Source organism: Mirounga leonina, unplaced genomic scaffold (genome assembly GCF_011800145.1).
Source record: "Mirounga leonina isolate KUSES-001 unplaced genomic scaffold, KU_Mleo_1.0 Mir_493, whole genome shotgun sequence".
NCBI lineage: Eukaryota > Metazoa > Chordata > Mammalia > Carnivora > Phocidae > Mirounga > Mirounga leonina.
Genome location: NW_023270780.1, coordinates 3,425,841 through 3,447,184, shown reverse-complemented (window position 1 = coordinate 3,447,184; position 21,344 = coordinate 3,425,841). Strand labels below are relative to the sequence as shown.

Below are 21,344 nucleotides of genomic sequence, written 5' to 3'. Positions count from 1 at the left end.
GGGCTCTCTCTTACCTGTCCTCAGATTGGTGTTTTCTAGGTCTCCCTTTTCCCTTTACAGAAAGAACATAGGAATATGGATGCCCATTTCTAAGCTCCTTGGATTATAAAAGCACCTTTAAAGAGCAGATATCAATCACTTTTTTTATTAAAATAGCACATTCTAGGTAAGCAAAGTTCTGCACACCCAGCAAGATTTTTTTTTCTAACTCTGCCTCTGGGCAAGGAGAGCAGTGCACTGAAACACCTGAATCAACTGTATCTCCACTCTTGTCACATGACTCAATGGGGCCTCTATTTTTAAACACATGATGACACCCATCTGTCCTGCTGGGTCAAATACAGTCCATCCTGTGGGCAGAGGAAGGAATCAGATGACTTCTGAGGTCCCTGCCAGCCCTATGATTTGTCAAACAGAAATGTAATTGTGTTCTTAGGTTGGAAAAAAAAAAAAGCTAACACCACCCCAAAGATCCTTCAAAACTATAACCTGCAAGTCAGTGAATGAAACAAAATATCCCCTCTTCTTCCTTTGGATGAGTCTGAAGCCAAGACTTAACTGAAGCTGCCTAAAGAAGGAAATAAAAATAAGAGAAGCTGAGAGTAGACAAAGGGGGAGGCTGGGTTTGGTGGTGATGAATCAGGGCATTAGACCCAGAGGGTGTCTCCTTCCTAACTGTGCAATTAGGGACTCAATAAAAGGTTTCAGCGCCTGCTGTCAGCTCACAGCCCGCTGACAATTTTATTCTACTTGCTCTCATTCGTGAACAAGGTAAGTCTCGTAGACCATATGCTTGAGCATACTTGGGATCTCGGTTATTGTTCTGCTTATATGTGAGATTATGTAAGGATTCCAGAGAGACATAACCCAAGTCTAAGTTGACCACTATTAATCCCACTAAACTAGGAGCTCCAGCCTCCCAGATGCATTCTTTGCTTTGGAGCTTCTTTGATCATTGTCTTCTTTAAAAAATATAAACTGTGTGACATAGGCATGAATACTATTTAATAAGACATGGGACTCAGAGCTATACTAAAATGAAAATACAGAATCATTTAAATGTTGGGTAATGACTGAGGGGTCAAGATTCTATTTGTTTTACCAGTGAGTTCACTGAGCCATGTCTTCTTGGCAAAAACAAGTTGCTTTAGCCTGCATTTATAGGGGTTGATTTTTTTGGCATTACTTTTCTTTCCTCTAGAAGCTTTACTAACTTTAAAAATTATACTTTTCAGGGGCGCCTGGGTGGCTCAGTCGTTAAGCGTCTGCCTTCTGCTCAGGTCATGATCCCAGTGTCCTGGGATTGAGCCCCACATCGTACTCAGCAGGGAGCCTGCTTCTCTCTCTCCCTCTCCCTCTGCCTGCCTGCCTGCCTGTCTGCCTACTTGTGATCTCTCTCTCTATCTGTGTCAAATAAATAAATAATCTTTAAAAACAAACAAACAAACAAAAAAACGTGTTAGGGGAGCCTGGGTGGCTCAGTCGTTAGGCATCTGCCTTCAGCTCAGGTCATGATCCCGGGGTCCTGGGATGGAGCCCGGCATCGGGCTCCCTGCTGGGCGGGAAGCCTTCTTCTCCCTCTCCCCCTCCCCCTGTTTGTGTTCCTGCTCTATCTCTCTCTCTGTCAAAGAAATAAATAAAATCTTTAAATAAAATAAAAAATAAATAAAAATTATACTTTCTTAAGAAGAGGAGTTAGACTGACCCAAGGTAGGAGAAACAGGTGGACACTCTCAGTTAAGGCTGGAAGGATTGGTCCCATCTGTTGACATCATTTGTGCATTTCAGTACTTACATTTGCATTCTTTTCCTGCTTCCTTTTGCAATAAAGCTTTCTCTGAAGACATGAGTGTCGTTGTTTTCCACAGGATGGGATGAAGTGTCGCTTCTAATACCTACCTGTGCCAGATCTGATCTCACTGACATTATTTGGTACAAAACTAAATCATTGAAATTCAGATGCAATATCTTAATAGAGATAGATAGGCAGAATAGAGCAGATGATGCCAGTGGAACTGTGGGAGGGACAGAAAAAAGGATGACCGCAGTATCTCCTTCCTGAAGGACCCTTCCTAGGAAATGAGCTTTGTTTGTTCTTTCTCACAGTCTCCCATGTTGGGAAAGATGCCTCAGCTCCTGAAAGATGTCCTCTGTATAATCAAGACATTCCATAAGTATGCCCAGGAGGATGGTGACAAGGCAACACTGACCTGCACAGAGCTGAAACAACTCATCCAGGGCGAGTTTGGGGACATTCTTCAGGTGAGGTGTTCACAGAGCTGTGGAAATTCTCCCCCACTTACCCTTTCTCCATAATCTATGCAAGATAGGCAGAGGTGATCCCTGCCTGTTTTACATTTAGCTACCAACTCTTGGCACTCACTGATTTTGAACAACTTTTTTCAGTCTCAGCTCCCTACTCTGTGCAATTGCTTAATCAGTCTTACAAAGGAAAATAAGGTTTTCCTCACTGGGGCTATGCTTCAGCAAAGTAGCTGAAGCATGACTCCTCTCATGCCTCTCCTCCATGAGAGGAGTGATGAGCCAGTATACATCAAAATGCAACTCACAGTGACATAAAACTTCCTTCTTAGCATAGCTCTCTGATGAAAAATGGCATCCAGAATCAACAAATTCTTACTGTTTGGGGAAATTCCACTAGTTCCTGAGGAATAAGTATAAAAAAAAAAAAAAGAAGAGGATTCTTGGGAGACATGCAGACACTCAGGGTGCTTGACCACATATAAATAGGCTGATTCCTCACTGTGTTTTCATGCAGCCACGTGCCATTCATGCTGTGGAGAGAAACTTGAACCTTCTGGATATTGACAGCAAGGGCACCATCAGTTTTGATGAATTTGTTCTTGCAATCTTCAACTTGTTGAACCTCTGCTATCTTGATATACAATCATTACTAAAATCAGAACCAAGACAAGTGTCTAAGCCAGAGAAGAAAACAGATGATATGGATCTTCAGGTGACCAGTGGCACTGGCCAGTGGACAGAGCAAACTCCACCAACTCAAGACAGAGTGGTGCCTCCTTCAGGAATGACATCATCAGCTCAGCCCAGCCCTATGGAAAAGGGAGCAGTTGGACACAATGGGGTTGAAAACACCAAGACTTGCAAACTGCCAGTAGAAGCACCTGGGCACAATGACCCTAAGAACCAACACCTAGATGGAGATCAACAAGATGTACCAGCAACAGGAGACAATGGGACTCAACTTGAGACAAATAAGCCAACAGCAGAATCAGAACAGATCGACAGTCCCACAAAGCAGGAGGGACAGGATAAGGAGAGTCCCATGGAGGGAGATAAGCCAGCTAGGGAGCAAAGTGGCACTAAGATACGGGATCGATTTGGAGAACAGGAAGGGAACCTAAGAACCCAAAGTTCTCCACCAGAAAAAACAACACAGAGGCCTTCCAAAGATCAAGAAGTTGCAGCAGGAAAGGGTATTAAGAAACATTCTAAAACACAAGAACTATCGCTGCCAGGAAAATATGAGCCCAGTTCAGAGCACCCTGACCTGCCAAAACAAGCTGCTGTCCAGAAGCCATTGCAGACAGAGAAACCAACTGATCCTGAGGATGATGGTAGAACATCTGAGACCCAAGGACAAGGAGAGGATGTCAACAGGACACCACCTGAGACAAAGAATCCAGCTGAACCTGGAGATGACTTTAGAGCATCTGAGACCCAAGAACCACCAGCACAAGACAAAGAACATGAAACAAAAGACCTGCCTGTCCAAGGTGATAGCAGAAATGTTTCGGAAACACCTGATATTAGGGCTGTAAGGAAACAGAGGAGAGGCCCTGAGGCCCATGGAACAGCAGGGCAGAAAAAAAATGAGAGAAAAATTCAGATACTAACCCTAGAAGACCAACCACAGGATGGGAAGTATCAGGAACTCCAAGAGTCATCAAAAGAAAGGGATGCTGAAGAAGGTTCTAAAACACAAGAGTTAAGCTCAGAAGGAGGAGATCAGAATCATCCTGAAATTGAAAGAGCAGTCACCCCAGGAGACGAGGCAAGACATGCTAAGGAAAGCACAGCAAAAGCACTTATGAGCAGCAAAAATGCCCCTGCAGCAGAAGGGACACCAGGAGCAAGAGAAAGAACACAGGAATTAGCACCACTTGAGAACCAGTCTGGAGAAGAAAATAAGAGGGTCACCAAGACTCATAACAAGCCAGTCAAGGATGATGATGGTTACCAGGGAGAGGATCCTGAGCCCACTGTCACACAGAATAATGAGGGTTCTTCCGAAATTCCCAACAGTCTGACTCCAGAGGATGGTGATAGCAGCTCAGAGACAACCGACCTGCCTGTGCAAGGGGATTCCCAGAATCAAGTAGACCATCTCAGAGAGTCTGTGGAAAGAAGTCACAATAATAACCCAGACATTGAGAAACACGTAGCACTGGGTGAGGAAAGCAGAACTCAGGAGGCAGTGGTGCTGGCATCCAGAGGAGAGGATAAGCAGCTCACCGAAGAACCAGAATGGGCTGCCAGAAAAGAGTACAGGAGTCCGGGCTCAGGGACCAAAGGCCCAGCTCCAGCTGTGCAACCCAATGGACATCCAGAGGCACAGGAGTCCACAGCAAGAGGTGAAAACAGAAAGTCACTGGAGACAGAGATCCCTGGTACCCTGGAGGCAGACTTCATTGACCTGTTTGCCATAAAGCAGCTTCCAACAAAGGAAGACAGCAGAAAAAAGCTAAAGGTCCAGGGCCCAAGTACCAAAGGAGAGGAAGGTAGAGCACCAGAGACCCAGGAGGCTCCAGTAAGAAATCTGGATGAGGACAATTCAGCATCCCCCAGAACACACCTTGAAAGAGAGGAATCTGCAACATTGGAAGAGGATGAAAGCCCCCAAAAGTTGGCAGAAGTCAATGACCAACAAAATCCAGCCAAGAAAAGATATGATGTTTTAGTTCCCCAGTCTGGCCTTGAAGAGAAGATGCAGACGGACAAAGAGCTTGGTTTTGTGGAGACGGGTACAGTCTCTTCCAGTCCTCTGTACCAGTACCTGCAAGAGAAGATACTGCAACAAGTGGACATGACCCAAGTGGAGCAGCAAAATCAAGCTCAGACAGCTAGATCATCAAGCCTAGAGCTCCTCGACGACCAGTCAAGTGTATCCCTCACGCGTGAGATCTCAGATTGTCCTATCATCTTCAGTGACAGACAAGCATTACAGCATTACACCAGGGAATATCTGCCTGATGCAGATCCTGAAGCACAGCAAACATCAGCTCCCCAAGTCTCAGAAGATAAGCAGGGCTATCCTCAGGAAAAGAAACCAGTACTACAAAAGGAGGCAAGCACCAAAAAGCAATAAATCATTATCATGATCCCAGGAGAAGTTCCAAGGAACTTCATACAGCTCAACATGTCCCAGACTTCTTCCCTCCCGATCACCCTCAAAGCTCACATGCACACATTCAGATGCAAATTGATAATCCTTTAAATTCCCTTCCTAGGGGCACCTGGGTGGTTCAGTCTGCCTTTGGCTCAGGTCATGATCCCAAGGTCCTGGGATCAAGCCCCCGGGCTCCCTGCTCAGCAGGGAGTCTGCTTCTCCCTTTGCCCTTCCCCCTTCCCCTGCTCATGCTTGTGTGCTCTCTCTCCTCTCTCTCTCTGAAATAAAAAAATCTTTTTAAAAATTTTAAATTCCCTTCCTAGATTTCTACAAAAGCAAATAAGAAAGTATTCAGCAGTGGGAGCTGCCACCAAAGAAATATCACACCAAACATCCTACCATATGATGCTACTTCTGAGTACCAAAATGGATTTTCTCATGAGACAGTTTTTCACAATTTACCTATCACTAAAAATAGAAAATTTCCTTTCATATCTTTCACAGATGCCGATTTCTTCAATTGATTTGTTGGCTTTTTATAATGTGGCAATAGTGAATATGAGACTCTGCAATACCACCTTATAATCATAAAATATAATTAACTCATAGATGCAAATTATTGTTTCAGGACATATCCTAACAGAGTTCAAGTTTATCCTTCAAGATAATCTCAGATATCACCATAACTCAAAATAATTATGACTTTCTAGCACCCAATCAGAGTAGATTCATAATTTTTTGCTAATGTCCAGGTGCAACTAAATCTATGCCATAGATTCATTCATTCGTTGATTCATTCAGCAAATTTCTATTAAACCCCACTCCTTACACAGTGTTTTCAGAGTTTCTGGCTCAAATAAGCAATCAGAATAATTATGAAGGAGACACAGAATCCAAATCTAATGTATGCTTGATTCCATAAGAAGCTCTTATGATCCACTTATAAGATCATATTATAAGTCTACGAAATGTTTACCCATATGGTTTGCTGATAGCATTACATCAAAAGTAGGAAATAAATAACCTCCTGATCAATATCTTTTGTTGGCTCTTGCTGTTCCCCTTTATTCTCCATCTAGCCTTGGAGACACTGATCAGAAACAAAAACAATCTTAGGTGATTTGTGGTTATTTTTAAAGACTGTAATTAGGGGCGCCTAGGTGGTGCAGTCCATTAAGCAGCCCACTTTTGGTTTTGGCTCAAGTCCTGATCTCAGGGCTGTGACAGCAAGCCCCACATGGGGCTCTGTGCTGAGTGTGGAGTCTGCCTAGACGTTCTTTCTCCCATTCCCTCCAGCCCTCCCCCTGCACTCTCTTGCTCTCTAAAATAAATACATAAATCTTTTAATAAATAAATAAATGACTGTAATTAAAGGATGATGTCTCAGAGCTAGTAATAACCCAGAAAAGGAATAAAATAGATATCATAAAATGTTTCCTGAAGCCAAAATGCCCCATCTCCCATTGCATTCTGCCTTTGAGTTTCAATATTCTTCCACTTCATTGCACACCTCTTCCAGAATCTAAAATTCTCCTATATATCTCTCCCTCCAACATTTTCAGCTTTTCTCATTCTACCTTTGATATGAATGAATATCCTTATCTAAATATATATGTTTTATATATATTTATATTTTTATATGTTTTATATAACAACATAACATTTCATATGTTTTATATATATTTATTTTATATATATGTTTTACATATATATATATATAAAATCTCTTTAATGACAAGGAGACATAAGACAACTCACAAAAAAGAAAATTATATACTAGAGCTTAAACTCATCAGCCTTTTTCACAAGCAACTGGCAATATATATCAGGAACCGCAAAAATGACAAAAGTTATAAATAACAAATTTGCAAGAGAAGCTATACAGATATCCAATAAATATATGAAAACCTCACTAGACTTGAAGGAAATGCAAATTAAAAATAGTTTTTTCAGTTACCAAGCTATTAAATGTTATTTGTTTGTTTTTAATAATCACACAGTGATTTCAGTGTGGAGAAACAGAAACTCTGAAATACAGATGACAGGCATATAAATGAGTACAACCTTCCCAGATGGCAATTCAATAAGATTCACAAAAATATTTTTAAATATTTCTCAGATGGCATTATAAGGAAATAATAAGGGATGTATATAAAAGTTCATCTACAAAGATATTAGTCATAGCATATTAAAGACAGCAAAACCCAGAAACAACCTAAATGTTCATCATTACAGGAATTGTTAACTAAATTATGGTCACTGGATACTGTGGAATGCCAAGTCATTAGAAATTATGAGATTATATTATAATTATAGAACTATAAGATTTTATTTAATTAAGTGAGGAAGGATTAATAAAATACTAAGCTTTGAATGATTACAAAGTGGTATATGGAGTATGATTCCACTTAAAGATTAACAGATAACTAGGCAGAGTATTACAACAAAATCTTAACAGCAGTTATCTCTAAGTAGGGTAACTATAAATGATGTTTATTTCCTGATTTGAGATTTTCTTCATTTTCCAAATGTTCTATAATGAAATGCAATACATTTGCAACCAGAAAATAAATGCTATTTTTAATAACTAACTCTAGCCTCGAGAAATAATGTAAAATAGAAAAAAATTTTCAAAGATGTTCACAACACCATTATTCATAATAATGAAAAGTGCAGGAAATCAAATTTTAATAGCCTTTGAAAAGTGTATTTATCCCCTTGATGTCTGTTATATAGTCTCTAAAATGTGCATTTATGAAGCATCTGCACTCATATGGAAAATTCCTTATGTGGAAAAGCATGATACCCATTCTGTGCTTACAACAGGATATCAACTATATATGTGATGAAGAGAAAATACACTTAAGTATTTACAATGTTCATCTCTTAGTGATAGAATTATAAGCGACGGGGACACCTCGGTGGCTCAGTCAGTTAAGCATCTGCCTTCGGCTCAGGTCATGATCCCACGGTCCTGGGATCGACCCCACATCGGGCTCCTTGCTTAGCCGGGAGCCTGCTTCTCCCTCTGCCTGCCGCTCCCCTTGCTTGTGTGCTCTCTCTCTCTGTCAAATAAATTTAAAAAATTTTTTTAAATAAATAATAGTTTTTAAACACTCTCTTCACATTCAAGCAACCATCCAATTTTTCTCTCCCTCTTTCTGCCCTCTGTTCTATCCTTACAACAAAGCAATGTTTGTTCCGTCATCCTATAGAAATTCTTCCTTTGAAGATGGCATTGCCCTCTATCTGATAAGACTAGAGACTGCTAACCTCCATGTCTTCAGATCTCTTTTGACAGTTCATACTGATGACTGCCTCTCACTTCACTGGTCCTTCCCCACCTCTTGTGGATTCCTCTCATCCAGTTCCCTAGACTTTGGGCTCTTTCCAAGGGCTCTTTTTTTCTGGACTTTCTCCCTCTGAGAAACTGTCCTTAGCCCAAGTTACTACTGTCTCTACAATGGTGAGTCTCAACTCACCTTGTTCAGACTTGAACATGCACTTCAATCAAGTCTGTGCAATTGCTGACAAGATATGACCCCTGAGACTGCCAATCACTCCCCATTAAACAGGCTTGTCTTCTCAATTTCACTCATTCTGTCCTCCTCTCTATCCCCATTCTATCAGGCTTCAAAGGCACAAATTCTGGAATCATCATTTGCTTTCTCTTATTCTCCATATCTAATCTACTACAGTAGCTCCATAGTCTTCCTTAAGTCCATTTTCCAGACCCATCTTTCATTCTCCACTCCCCATGGGCCTTCAAGTACACTACACCTAAAATAATATCTCTCCCTCCCCTTTTATTGAATGTCCAAATCCTGCTTATCCTATGGGATCCAACTTCAATGTCATTTCATTCATTTATTCCAAAATTTTTATTAAAAAATTTGTTAGTTCCAAATACTGGGCGAAGAATTAGAAATACAGAACTGACAAGACAAATAGGTACTCTCTATCTTGGATCTTGTATTCCAATGAGGGAGGGGAGAGACCAACAGCAGACAAGTACAACCATAAATAAACGAGATAATTCCAGATAATAAAGCAAGGAACATGATAGAGAGGGACAAGGGATCAGGAAGGCAGAGGCAGGTAGAGTGCTGCTATAGAAGACTACTTGAGCCTTCCCTAATGCCCCAGCAAAATGGATGTGGTCCTCCCCTGACTCCACAGTCTTCATTGTGCCTCTTTTTCAAACTTCCTCCCATGAGTTACAGTTGTTTGTGTGCTTGTCTTACCTCTCCTCTCAGACTATAAGCTCCTTGACAGCAAGGTTCACGATTTACACATCTTGCTATCCTTCATTAGCATGGAGCTTAGCACCAAATGTGTATTGTGATTTCAATAGGTGTTTGTCGAATAAGTAAATAAATCCTAATATCATTGCAACAGCCTCTTAGCTGGGCCTCTGCTTCCAGTCCATCCTTCATTTAATCACTCAGGAATTTTGCAAAACATTGTTTTCATTTCATCTCTCTCTGTTCAAGACCTCTCAGTGACACCTACACTTTCCTCTATGCCACATCAAGTCTAAACTGATCAAACTCGGGGCGCCTGGGTGGCTCAGTCCTTAAGCGTCTGCCTTCAGCTCGGGTCATGATCCCAGGGGGGATCGAGCCCCGCATCGGGCTCCCTGCTCCATGGGGAGCCTGCTTCTCCCTCTCCCACTCCCCCTGCTTGTGTTACCTCTCTCACTGTGTCTCTCTCTATCAAATAAATAAATAAAATCTTTTTAAAAAAATAAATAAATAAACTGATCAAAGTCTATAATATTTCCCTCTAATTACAATTTACCACTAGTTTCTTTAGAAATCCTGCTGAGGACATCAGGTTGGTCATCTAATTTAAATCCTCACCAGGATCATTTAAATCCTATTCTACTAAGTTGAAAGGAATATTGTTGGGATTGAATGCATTCTTTCATTTCATTTCAATGTGTTTATTAAACACTTGCTATGTGCCAGGCACTGTGGTGGGCCACTGTGGTGGGCACTGGACATGCCCTGGTCAGTGGAACAGGCATGGTGCCTGCCCTCATGAAAGATGTAGTCCTACATAAGACAACTGTGAAGTCCTGCAAAGAAGTATTCAAAGGCAAGGAGTTAGTCACGTTATTTCTTCCATCTCCATGCCTGCCTCTGCTCCTGTGGTTCACCTTCCCTGAAATGTTTTTCATTTCTTGTACTTCCCCAAGTATACCTGTCCTTAAAGTCCTAGACTAAATCCTACCTCTGCTAGGAAGTTCGTTCAGCCTATACCACCCAGATTAATACTTTAATACTTACTTGCTAGTATTACTCACTAATTGTTCTCTGAGTGTTATTTCCCCAACTAAATAGATTATAAGTCACCAAAGAGAAGGAATAATTCTTACATTCTAATACCTCACATGTCCACCAGCAACTGACTTAACCTCTCTGACCTCAGTATCTGCCTGTGTAAAATGTCATTATAATAACTCACAGGGCTATTGTGAAGAATTTTAAAAATTCAGAAACACAAAACAACAACAAAAAACAAACCAGAGCCAGTATCCGGAATATACATAGAATCCCTATAAGTCAATGAATAAAAGATAACCTAACTTCTAAAAAAAGTAAAAGACATGAACAGGCACTTCAGAAAAGAAGATATCAAAAACGCCAATGAAAAGGTACTCCACCTTATTGGATATCACGTAAGTGCCAGTTAAACCACACTGAGAACCACTCATATCTACCAAATGTATGAAATTAAGAAGTGATAATATCAAGTGTATGCAAAGAGGTAGAGCAACTAGAACTCTCAGCCTGGTAGTGGGAGCATAAATTGATACAGTAGTCATTGTGGAGAACAGTAGGGCAATATCTACTATAGCTGAATACATGCAACCCTATGACCAGGTAATTCTACCCCAGGCATATAACCCAAGAGAAATGCACCAAAAGACATGTTCAAAAATATTCATAGCAGCACTGTTTGTAACAGCCCCAAAGAAAAGATAACCCAAAGGTCTACCAACTGAGAATAAAGAAGCAATAATTTGTACTATATTCATATAAAGGAGCACATTTAAAGGATACAGCAAGGAGATTGAAAGAACTACAATCAGCAATGTACAATCAGCATAGTGACTGTAGTTACTAAAACTGTATTGTGTATTTGAAAGTTGCTAAGAGAGTAGATCTTAAAAAAAATTGTTAATTAGGAAAAAAAATTGTTAACTGTGTGGTGACTTATGCTAACTACACTTACTGTGGTAATCATTTCACAACATATACAGATATTGAATTACTATGTTGTACACCTGAAACTAATATAATATTATGTCAATTATATGCCAATTATATCTCAAAAAAAAAGAACTATAGGGGTGCCTGTGTTGCTCAGTCCATTAAGAATCTGACTCTTGATTTCTGCTCAGGTCATGATCTTAGGGCCATGAGATCGAGCCCCACATCAGGCTCCTCACTCAGTGGGGAATCTGTTTGAGATTCTCTCTCTCTCTCTCCCTCTCCCTCTGCCCCTACCCCCTCCCTCTAAAATAAATAAATAAATATTAAAAAAAAAAGAACTATAGCCACACACAATAGCATAGAAGAATTTCCTAAGCATAATGTTGAGGAAAATAAAGCCAGACACAAAAGAATTCATACCAAATGACTGCATTTACAACAAGTTCAAACAGGGAAGAAACTAACCAATGGTATTAGAAGTCAGGATAATGGTACTACTGGTGTGGAGGGAGATAGTAGAGTATGGGCAAGAGAGGAACTTCTGGGGCACAGTTAATGCTCTGTTTCTTGATTTGGGTGGTGGTGACATGGGAGTGTTCACTATGTGATAATTCATCAAGTGTACACTTATGATTTGCATATTATACTTTAATAAGAAAGTTTATTTTTAAAAAGTAAACAAAATAATATACATAAAAATGCCCAGCAAACTGCCTGGCCTTAGTAAGTGTTCAATACATATGTGTTTACTATTTACCAGTGAATTTAGAGTAGTACCAATCCATGGGAGGCATCTTTTTCAACTATTAATTCAACAATTGACCATCTACTGAACTATGTATACAGGGTATATAGTGATGAACAAAACAGATATAATTCTTGACCTCCTAGAATATACAGTCTGATGGAGGAAGAGAGTCATTTAAAAAATTAACACAAAAACTATGCATAATTACAAACTGCTAGGTGCTATGAGAAAAAAAACAATAGGGACTCCTAACTTAAATAGAGTGATCACAGAAGACCTCTCTGAGAAAGTGGCATGTCTTCATGATTGATTTCTGAATCCCTGGATAGCAAGATTGGGAGGATCAACCCTTGGAGGTCAATGCCCCACAAAGCACTTGATGGTGGATCTATACCATTCAAGAAGCATTACTCCTACTAGTTATTATGGCAAGGGTAAATAAAAATTCACACTTCTTCCTCAATATGCCAGGAGAGAAGTATCTAAGAAGTGAGGAAATGAGAAATAAAGGATGGAATAGTGGTTAAGAACATGGGCTCAGGAGTCAGCCTATACCCAGGTTATAATCAAAGTCACTCAGTGTGTCCTTGGGCAAATTACTTAACCTCTCTGTGCTTCTGTTTGTGCATCTGTTAAAAGCATTTCACAAATTCTCGGGGCGCCTGGGTGGCTCAGTCGTTAAGCGCCTGCCTTCGGCTCACGTCATGGTCCCAGGGTCTTGGGATCGAGCCCCGCATCGGGCTCTCCGCTCTGCAGGAAGCCTGCTTCTCCCTCTCCCACTCCCCCCGCTTGTGTTCCCCCTCTCTCTGTGTCTCTCTCTGTCAAATAAATAAAATCTTTAAAAAAAAAAGCATTTCACAAATTCTCAGGAAGTTCATCAATTAGTCTTGGGCATAGGTTAGGAAGTCTTTTTAGGGATTCCTGAATTTTAGTAAGAGGAGGTGAGCTCATAGTCTGCAGAAGGGCTGCTTGAGACCAAAGAAGGGAGGTGACTTGCCCAAGGTCACTCCAGCCCTCTTGGGAAAGGCAGTCTGATACACACAGTCTTTTGATCCCCACTTGACCACATAAGAATGGGTCTTGGACCTGGAACACTTCCTCACCAAAAGATAAAGAGCTCACAGACTGTACTGTGTTTATCACCTTGTTTGGGAATATCTTTTCCTGTTTCAGATTTAGCATGTACTCCTTTATTCTGCTCAAGCATGTGCATCATATGGCACCTGGCCCACTGCTCTATCTGTCCCCTGTGAAGAAGGGATAGGGTCCTCCTTCATTCTCTGGCACAAGTGGGGTACATGCAGGCCAACGGCCCTATGTCAGCTACCAGAGCCAGGGCTAGTCCACTGGCCTCCTGAGTTCCCAGCCTAAGCTCCTTCCAGACCTCTAACATTGGCCTCTGGGCATGGGATAATATCTGCTCTTACTTCATTGTTACATCCCGGGGAGAACATGCAGGTTCTAGGTCCATAAATCTAAACAAACGAAAAGACAGAGTAGTCTAAAGGAAACAGCTGCACAAATGCCACCTTTTCCTTCCAGCACAGCATCCCCGCTCCCTCCCACTGCCCAGGAGATGCCATGCTGAGTCAGTGACTGCACCTGGGTGTAGCCGGGGATTTTTGTTCATTTAAATTCAATTTAGGCGGGCGCATGGGTGGCTCAGTTGGTTAAGCATCTGCCTTCGGCCCTGGTCATGATCCCAGGGTCCTGGGATCAAGTACCACATGGGGTTCCTTGCTCAGTGGGGAGCCTGCTTCTCCCTCTCCCTCTGCTTGCCACTCTCCCTGCTTGTAAGAGCTCGCTCACTCTCTCTCTCTCTTCCTCTGACAAATAAATAAATAAAAGATTTTATTTATTTGACAGAGAGAGACACAGCAAGAGAGGGAACACAAGCAGGGGGAGTGGGAGAGGGAGAAGCAGGCTTCCCGCGGAGTAGGGAGCCTGATGCGGGGCTCGATCCCAGGACCCTGGGACCATGACTTGAGTCAAAGGCAGATGCTTAACTGACTGAGCCACCCAGGCACCCCTACTGGAGCTCCCACTCCCCCTAGTGCTCCCACTCCCCCTGCTTGTGCTCCCTCTTGCTGTGTCTCTCTCTGTCAAATAAATAAAATCTTTAAGAATAAATAAATAAATTCAATTTAGTTAACATACACTGTATTATTAGTTTCAGAGGTAGAATTTAGTGATTCATCAGTTGCATACAACACCCAGTGCTCATTCCATCAAGCACCCTCCTTAATGCCCATCATCCAATTACCCCATCCCCCCACCCCATCCCCTCCAGCAACTCTCAGTTTGGTCCCTATAGTTAAGAGTCTCTTGTGGTTTGCCTCCCTCTCTGTTTTTATCTTATTTTATTTTTCCTTCCCTTCTCCAATGTTCATCTGTTTTGTTTCTTGAATATCACATATGAGTGAACATATATGGTATTTGTCTTTCTCTGACTGACTTATTCACTTAGCACAAAACCCTCTAGTTCTATCCATGTCATTGCAAATGGTAAGATTTCATTCTTTCTAATGGCTGAATATATTCTACATCTTCTTTATCCATCCACCTGTCATGGACATCTGGGCTCTTTCCATAGTTTGGCTATTTTGGTTATTGCCGGGGATTTTTGACACTATAGGTGCCCTCCCCTGAATAGTGGCGGATAATCAAAGCCTTCAAACAGGGTGGACAGGGTTGGTTTCCCAAAGCCAATCAGAATCACCTCGGCATTACATGTTACAGTGCTACGTGCCCGGCTGAGCCACACAAAAGTACAGGCTGCTTTCCAGTACTTCTGACACCGATTATGGTAAGGAGTCTATTAATTAAGAGAAAGACTGCCCTTGTGGCCCCTGTCTACACAGAGATGCACGGTCTTTTATGCAGGTGAGAAGACTGCCTCAATTTTCCTAACGTCACCCTGCCTGACACCTGCTCCTCGGGTTTGTAGAATATGAACACCCACCCTTCACCGCAGTGTCGAGGGAGTACCAGCATGCCATGCTCATCAGGGAGGACGCCCAGACACTCCTGCTGAGGAAGTGGTGTTTATGTACCAAGCTTAAATGTCCTTCACCAATGAGTTGTTTTAGAGTCACATACCCAATTTTTTTTAATACCCATTGAATAGCAACTCCCCATTCACATCCTCAATTTTTGTCAAAACTGTAAGAAATAGGGGCCCCTGGGTGGCTCAGTCGGTTAAGCCTTCGGCTCAGGTCGTGATCCCAGAGTCCTGGGATCAAGCCCCACGTTGGGCTCCTTGCTCAGCAGGGAGCCTGCTTCTCCCTCTGCCCGCCGCTCCCCCTGCTGTGCTCTCTCTCTCCGTCAAATAAATAAATAAAATCTTAAAAAAAAAAAAAAAAACTACAAGAAATAGATGTGAAACTCATCACTGCTCTGGCTGTCAAAATACTGTTGAAAGTTTTCTCCATTTCATCATGAGGTGTCCACCTTTATAAAGTCCTGCCTGAGATATTCCTTTTAGAATTCAATTCTAATAAATGCTTTCTTTCCTCATAAAAAGAATGACAGTTCTGCTTTCGATCCTGAGGGTCCTGTAATTGATGGTGCTTTCTCTTGAGAACTGCTGCCAGAAAGCTTGAAGTGCAACAACAGTCATGCTGACCCTATTTACATGATGTATTTGAATGCTCATTTTTCCTAGTTCTATTTTTCTACTCCTCATAAACGTTACTAGTTCATTGTCTATATATTTTACTGTAAGCGGCTTTCAAATCAGAAGAGGCTATCAATAAATAACTTCATTTAAAAGGGAAGAATAGGTCTTCCCTCAAATATTATAAATAGCAAATAAACACATATGCTGGTTTATCTACAGCAATATGTATTACCAGTTCTACAGTCACCCTTAATGACAGGAATATGTGGAACAGAATCTAGATTAGGATGGAGGAAGGGAGATCCAAGGACGTTGAAACATCAGTCAGAGATGTCACACCCCTGCAAGGAGGACTATGAATTTCACATAAAGGACTCAAATGCACCAAATTCACTCTGTCCTTAGGGTCAATGTGACCCCACCAGGGACTGCCATCACTGATTAGTCAATAGCTGTTGCTGACCACACTGGCCTCCACTATGAGAAGCCTCTAGTCCTTTCATGGGTATAGATAAACAAATAATTACTTATGGAATCCAACACCACTTGAAGTGTTAAGTCATTAAAAAATAAAAATAATAAAATTTGGTCTCTATGCCCAAATAGCTTATACTATAATTAAGTAAATAAGACATACTCATGAAAGAGTTGGAGAACATGCTGTTAAGTGATGAAGGCCTAAGCAAGACCTCATCTTTAGCTCTGGCAAGTGCCTCAGTACAGGCCTTGTGAGCATGGCACAGGTAGTCAGTGTAGAAACTATTAAAAGAACAAGATTATGGTAGTTAACGTCACGGGTTTATTCACTCAACAAATATTTGCTGCATACATACAACCTGGTAGGCATTTGCTAGGTATTAGGAATACAACAGTGAACCAAACACACCAAGTCCCTGCCCTCATGGAGCCTACAGTCTAGTGGGAAAAATAGAAAATAAATAAGCAATTATATAATATGTCATATGGGATCAATGTTAGGGAGAGTAAAAAGCAGAGTGAGGGGATGAGAGGGGGAGGCAGAGGAAGCAAAAGTGTCAGCCTTTAAGACAGGGAGGTCAGATGATACTTGGGCAGAGAGCCGTAGGAGGTGAGGAAGAGAGCCATTCAACAGTTACTAGGGGAAGAGCATTCCTGCAGGGGGAACAGCATGTGCTAAGGCCCTGAGAGAGGTAAGCCTAGCATGTTCAAGGAATAAGGAGGATAATGTAGCAGGAAGAGGGAGCAATGATAGCACAGTGGAAGAAAATGTGGCCAGAAGCTGTGCAGACTCAATCAAATCCCTAGGAAGACACCTAGGAGAAGATAGGTTCAGCTAGCAGGGAATTTGGCTGGTTCCTCTCAGCCCAAAGGGAACACCATGAACAAAGGCTTGGAAGCATGGTGTGAGAGAGCTCAGAGAATGAAGTCAACCTGATTCCAGATGTGGGCAAACACGAGTGAAGTTTGAATGGTGAGGAGGGGTCTGTGATAAAAATTTCTGGGGAGGGCGCCTGGGTGGCTCAGTTGGTTAGGCGACTGCCTTCGGCTCAGGTCATGATCCCAGGGTCCTGGGATCGAGCCCCACATCGGGCTCCCGGCTCGGTGGGAAGCCTGCTTCTCCCTCCCCACTCCCCCTGCTTGTGTTCCTCCTCTCGCTGTCTCTGTCAAATAAATAAATAAAATCTTTAAAAAAAAAAATTTCTGGGGAGCTTTTCAGGAAGCACCTAGGCAGAGTAGCAACCCCAGCGATGTCCTTTCCATAGGGACCCAATATGGGCCTCACCCAGGCACCATTTTGAGGAAAGAGGAAAAAAATTAGAAAGAACATAGAAAGATTTAATACAAAGATAGAACCTTTCCATAGGTGTCTGGGGGCATATGTTGTCTGAAGGAGAAATTAGAGTCAAAAGAACTTTAAAGCTGTTCCAGGAACCTCCAGAAAACATCACAAACATGTTTTCCTGCCCTTTATAAACTATTGAATGAGAAACTAGGAGGGTTTCAGAGCTAGTGCTGAGGTTGGCTGACTAGATACAACTACCCCTGAAGGGGTCTCCATGTAAATGAAGGAAAAGAGTCTTCCTTCATGTCTGCTTCTGGGAAAACAGAACATAATGAGAACATCCAAGGGTTATGAGGCAGATGAAGAGACAACAGAAAGACTCTTTCATCAGCAATGTTTCAATTCTTTGAAGAGTGTATGAATAAACATGAATCCCTTTGTGTCAAGCTGAAAGTTCAAGGTATTGTCAAAAAACCGTAAGATAATGTTTTGATTTCTCCTGGGTGAGGTGGGCTGGTTTTGAAACACAGAATCCGGAACACTTCCTAGCCATGTTACTAACTCTACTGGAATAAAATGTTGTACAGTTGTTTCTCTCAAACACCAAGGTTTTAGATGACTCTTCCTCACCATTCCCCACCAATATACAAACCTCTCTGCCAGGCTTGGGAATGGGGTGGAGAGGGGTGGAGTCAGACCCAGCAGAAGGAGACAAAACTAAACCATGGGGGAAATATGTGGAGACCTGTACACACACATCCTCTTGGTTTTCTCTGTCTATAAAAATGAAAAGGCAAAGAAAAGATATGAAAGCAAAACACCAACTTGATAATGGTTGTGACCTCTTCTGAGAAGAGATAAAAGGGACCAGGAGTCATAGTACTCATCAAAGAAGTCTTAGATTTTTATCTGTAATGTTTTAGTTTTTCAAGAATCAAGAATTTAGGGGTGCCTACATGGCTTAGTCGGTTAAGCATCTGCCTTCGGCTCAGGTCATGATCCCAGGGTCCTGGGATAGAGCCCCATTTGGGGCTCCCTGCTGAGCGGGGAGTCTGCTTCTCCCTCTCCCTCTGCCCCTCCCCCCTGCTCATGCTCTCTCTCTCTCTCTCTCTCAAAGAATTAAATAAAATCTCTTTTAAAAAAGAATCAAGAATTTATACATAATTTGTGTGTAAATAAAAATGACTTTGAGATCCATAATTACATCAATAGTTTGAATTACAAGAAAGAAAACGGTACCCCCTACCAGTTTGGGTCTTATTTAAAATCCTTAACAAGCACAGTTTCAGAAATAAGTCTTGATACATAAGAGAAGTTAAATGTCACCATTCTTTGGTCACTGAGTTTATTATTTTCTTCCAAGAAGATGCAAAGGACTAGAGTTTTCTGTTTCTTTTCCATTTTCTGGTCAAGAAAAGCTTGGCTGGGCTAAGCAAGAACATGTCAGGGACCTTGGAGTCCACCTCATGCCCCCGTTCATTCAGCTACACCCCTTCCTCATTGTGAACATGGTTGGGGGAAGTCTTAAATTTCTGTAATTACTGGCCCAAGTGTATTTAAAGGCACCTTTTTCAGATGGAACAAATGCTTCACTTTTAATCATGCTGAGCCCCATAATAAGGATAATAACTGGGATTTGTAAAGAGCTTTTCCCCAGATGAGTTTAAAACACACCACAATACAGCATTTCCTTGAGCCGCACAATATCCTAGTGACGCACCCGAGACATGATGACCACCTGATCTGGCTGCTGTGGCTCAGAGAGATATCATAAGTTGTCTGAGGTTGCCCAGCAGGAGAGTCGGAATGGGTACTGGGTTAGCCACCCCCAGCAGTGACTTCTCCAATCACTAACCTTGTCCCACAGAGGACTCAACACCTTGAAATGACCTGGTAGCCTCCTGTCATCTGAATCATGACTGTGGACACTCCTAGGAGTTCATCCCTTGATGCTGAGGGGCCAAGGCCACACCACCAGAAGGCTGTCACAGCAGAAGTTATTCTAACACCAGTTGGTCATGGACTCTGGGTCAGAAACTGTCCTCTTCATGAAGGCAGCTTGGGTGGTACAGGGGAAAAGCACCGGCCCTGGCACAAAACAGACCAGGGGTGAAGCCCAGCCTCCTTGCCATGTGACTGCGGCAGGTTCTCCCTCTCCTGGGGCAACAGAGTGGACGCTCAGTAAATGTCACTTTCCCTTCTGATAGCAGGAACACGACATATCAGTTTTCAGGGTGCTCTGCTTTTATCTTCCCTCATGGGAAAGAATAAATTTTTGACCAAGAGGATAAAAGAGAAGACCAAAACGAAGATCTTCAGATATTCTGGAACAAATGGGGTAGCAATGCAGGGGACAGGTTGGAAGACACAAAAGGCAAGAAAAGGCACAGAAAGAAAAGGACAACAAGAAACAGACTGAAATGCTGAATGGAGGGGAAGACAAAAGGAAGACAGAAAAGAGATCATCAGAAAACGAGAGAGTGACCCCAGGGACTAGATAGACCAAACTCAGAAGAGAAGGTCAGCAGACCTTATGCATCAGCCCTGTGATCACACACAAAACCCTGAGGCAGATGGTCTGGCTGCCAAAGACTGGTTTACCAAGAGGGTGGGAAGACATTTACACAAAGACAATTCCTCTCAAAAGAAAAGTTTTTCAAAGCAAGAATTATAATTATTTGTATTACTAGTAAAGATCACCCCAACAATGGCACTTCTGGCTGCAGGGAGCCCATTCATCAGGCCCCTGCTCCCGAGGCACACAGGGCTCTGGCTTCTCCTGGGTCACAGGAGGTCCGGCCTCCCTCTTCCTCCTCCAGTAGTGGGGAAAATACTTCAGCCAGTGTCTGGGGACCCTCTGAATATGGGCCCAACAGTTTCCTACACAAATTCAAAAACAGTGGGATATTATTGAGTCACATACCTAGAATACCTCTTTTCAAAAGCTATTTTTGTTTTCTTTTGTTTAATAAATAATATACTTAGGGCATTCCCTGAAATCAATTGCCCACAGCCATGGCGATGTTCAGGGGAGAAACTGGGTAGAATTGACATTTCTTGTTTTTGTTACAGACTTTGGGGAAAAAACTCCAGATGTCTTTATCACACACAATCTTAGAAATCACATAAGAAACTTAAAAACAAACCAACCAAATTAGAGGTAAAAAGATTTGGGACCAAGGTCTGTGATTCACTGTTTCTTTGGGAAAACAACCACCTCTTGTGGCCTCAGTGTTTCTTTCCTTTTTTTTTTTTAAGATTTTATTTCTTTATTTGACAGAGAGAGACACAGCAAGAGAGGGAACACAAGCAGGGGGAATGGGAGAGGGAGAAACAGGCCCCCCACAGAGCAGGGAGTTGGATACAAGGCTCGATCCCAGGACCCTGGGATCATGACCTGAGCCGAAGGCAGACACTTAACCACTGAGCCAGGCACTCTGTAAGTATTTTTAAATGGTGCTTTTTATTAGCAGAAAAGGAACCATCATGCTCCCCAGAAAATAAATTCACCTGTATTCACTTTAATTGATTTTATAGTTCTTATCAGTTTGTCATTTCCACAAGGCTATTACAGGTTTCTCCAATACGGTTTACCTTATAGCCATTAACAAGGTTATAGGACT

The 21,344-nt window shown here is 42.0% G+C and overlaps 1 protein-coding gene across 1 annotated transcript; it reads left to right on the top strand.

The window, feature by feature from the left end:
* Positions 1 to 512: 512 nt before the first annotated feature.
* Positions 513 to 6,493, top strand: TCHHL1 (trichohyalin like 1). Its single transcript, XM_034990078.1, has 3 exons — positions 513 to 771; positions 2,107 to 2,262; positions 2,780 to 6,493. The coding sequence occupies exons 2-3, from the start codon at positions 2,113 to 2,115 to the stop codon at positions 5,348 to 5,350; spliced, it is 2,721 nt and encodes a 906-aa protein (XP_034845969.1). The 5' UTR covers positions 513 to 771; positions 2,107 to 2,112; the 3' UTR covers positions 5,351 to 6,493.
* Positions 6,494 to 21,344: the final 14,851 nt, after the last annotated feature.

Bases quoted from the DNA above. Each gene is read 5' to 3' on its own strand.
- TCHHL1 (XM_034990078.1), top strand. From the start codon at position 2,113: ATGTTGGGAAAGATGCCTCAGCTCCTGAAAGATGTCCTCTGTATAATC. The intron at 2,263-2,779 runs GTGAGGTGTTCA...GTTTTCATGCAG, and splicing joins AGTTTGGGGACATTCTTCAG to CCACGTGCCATTCATGCTGT.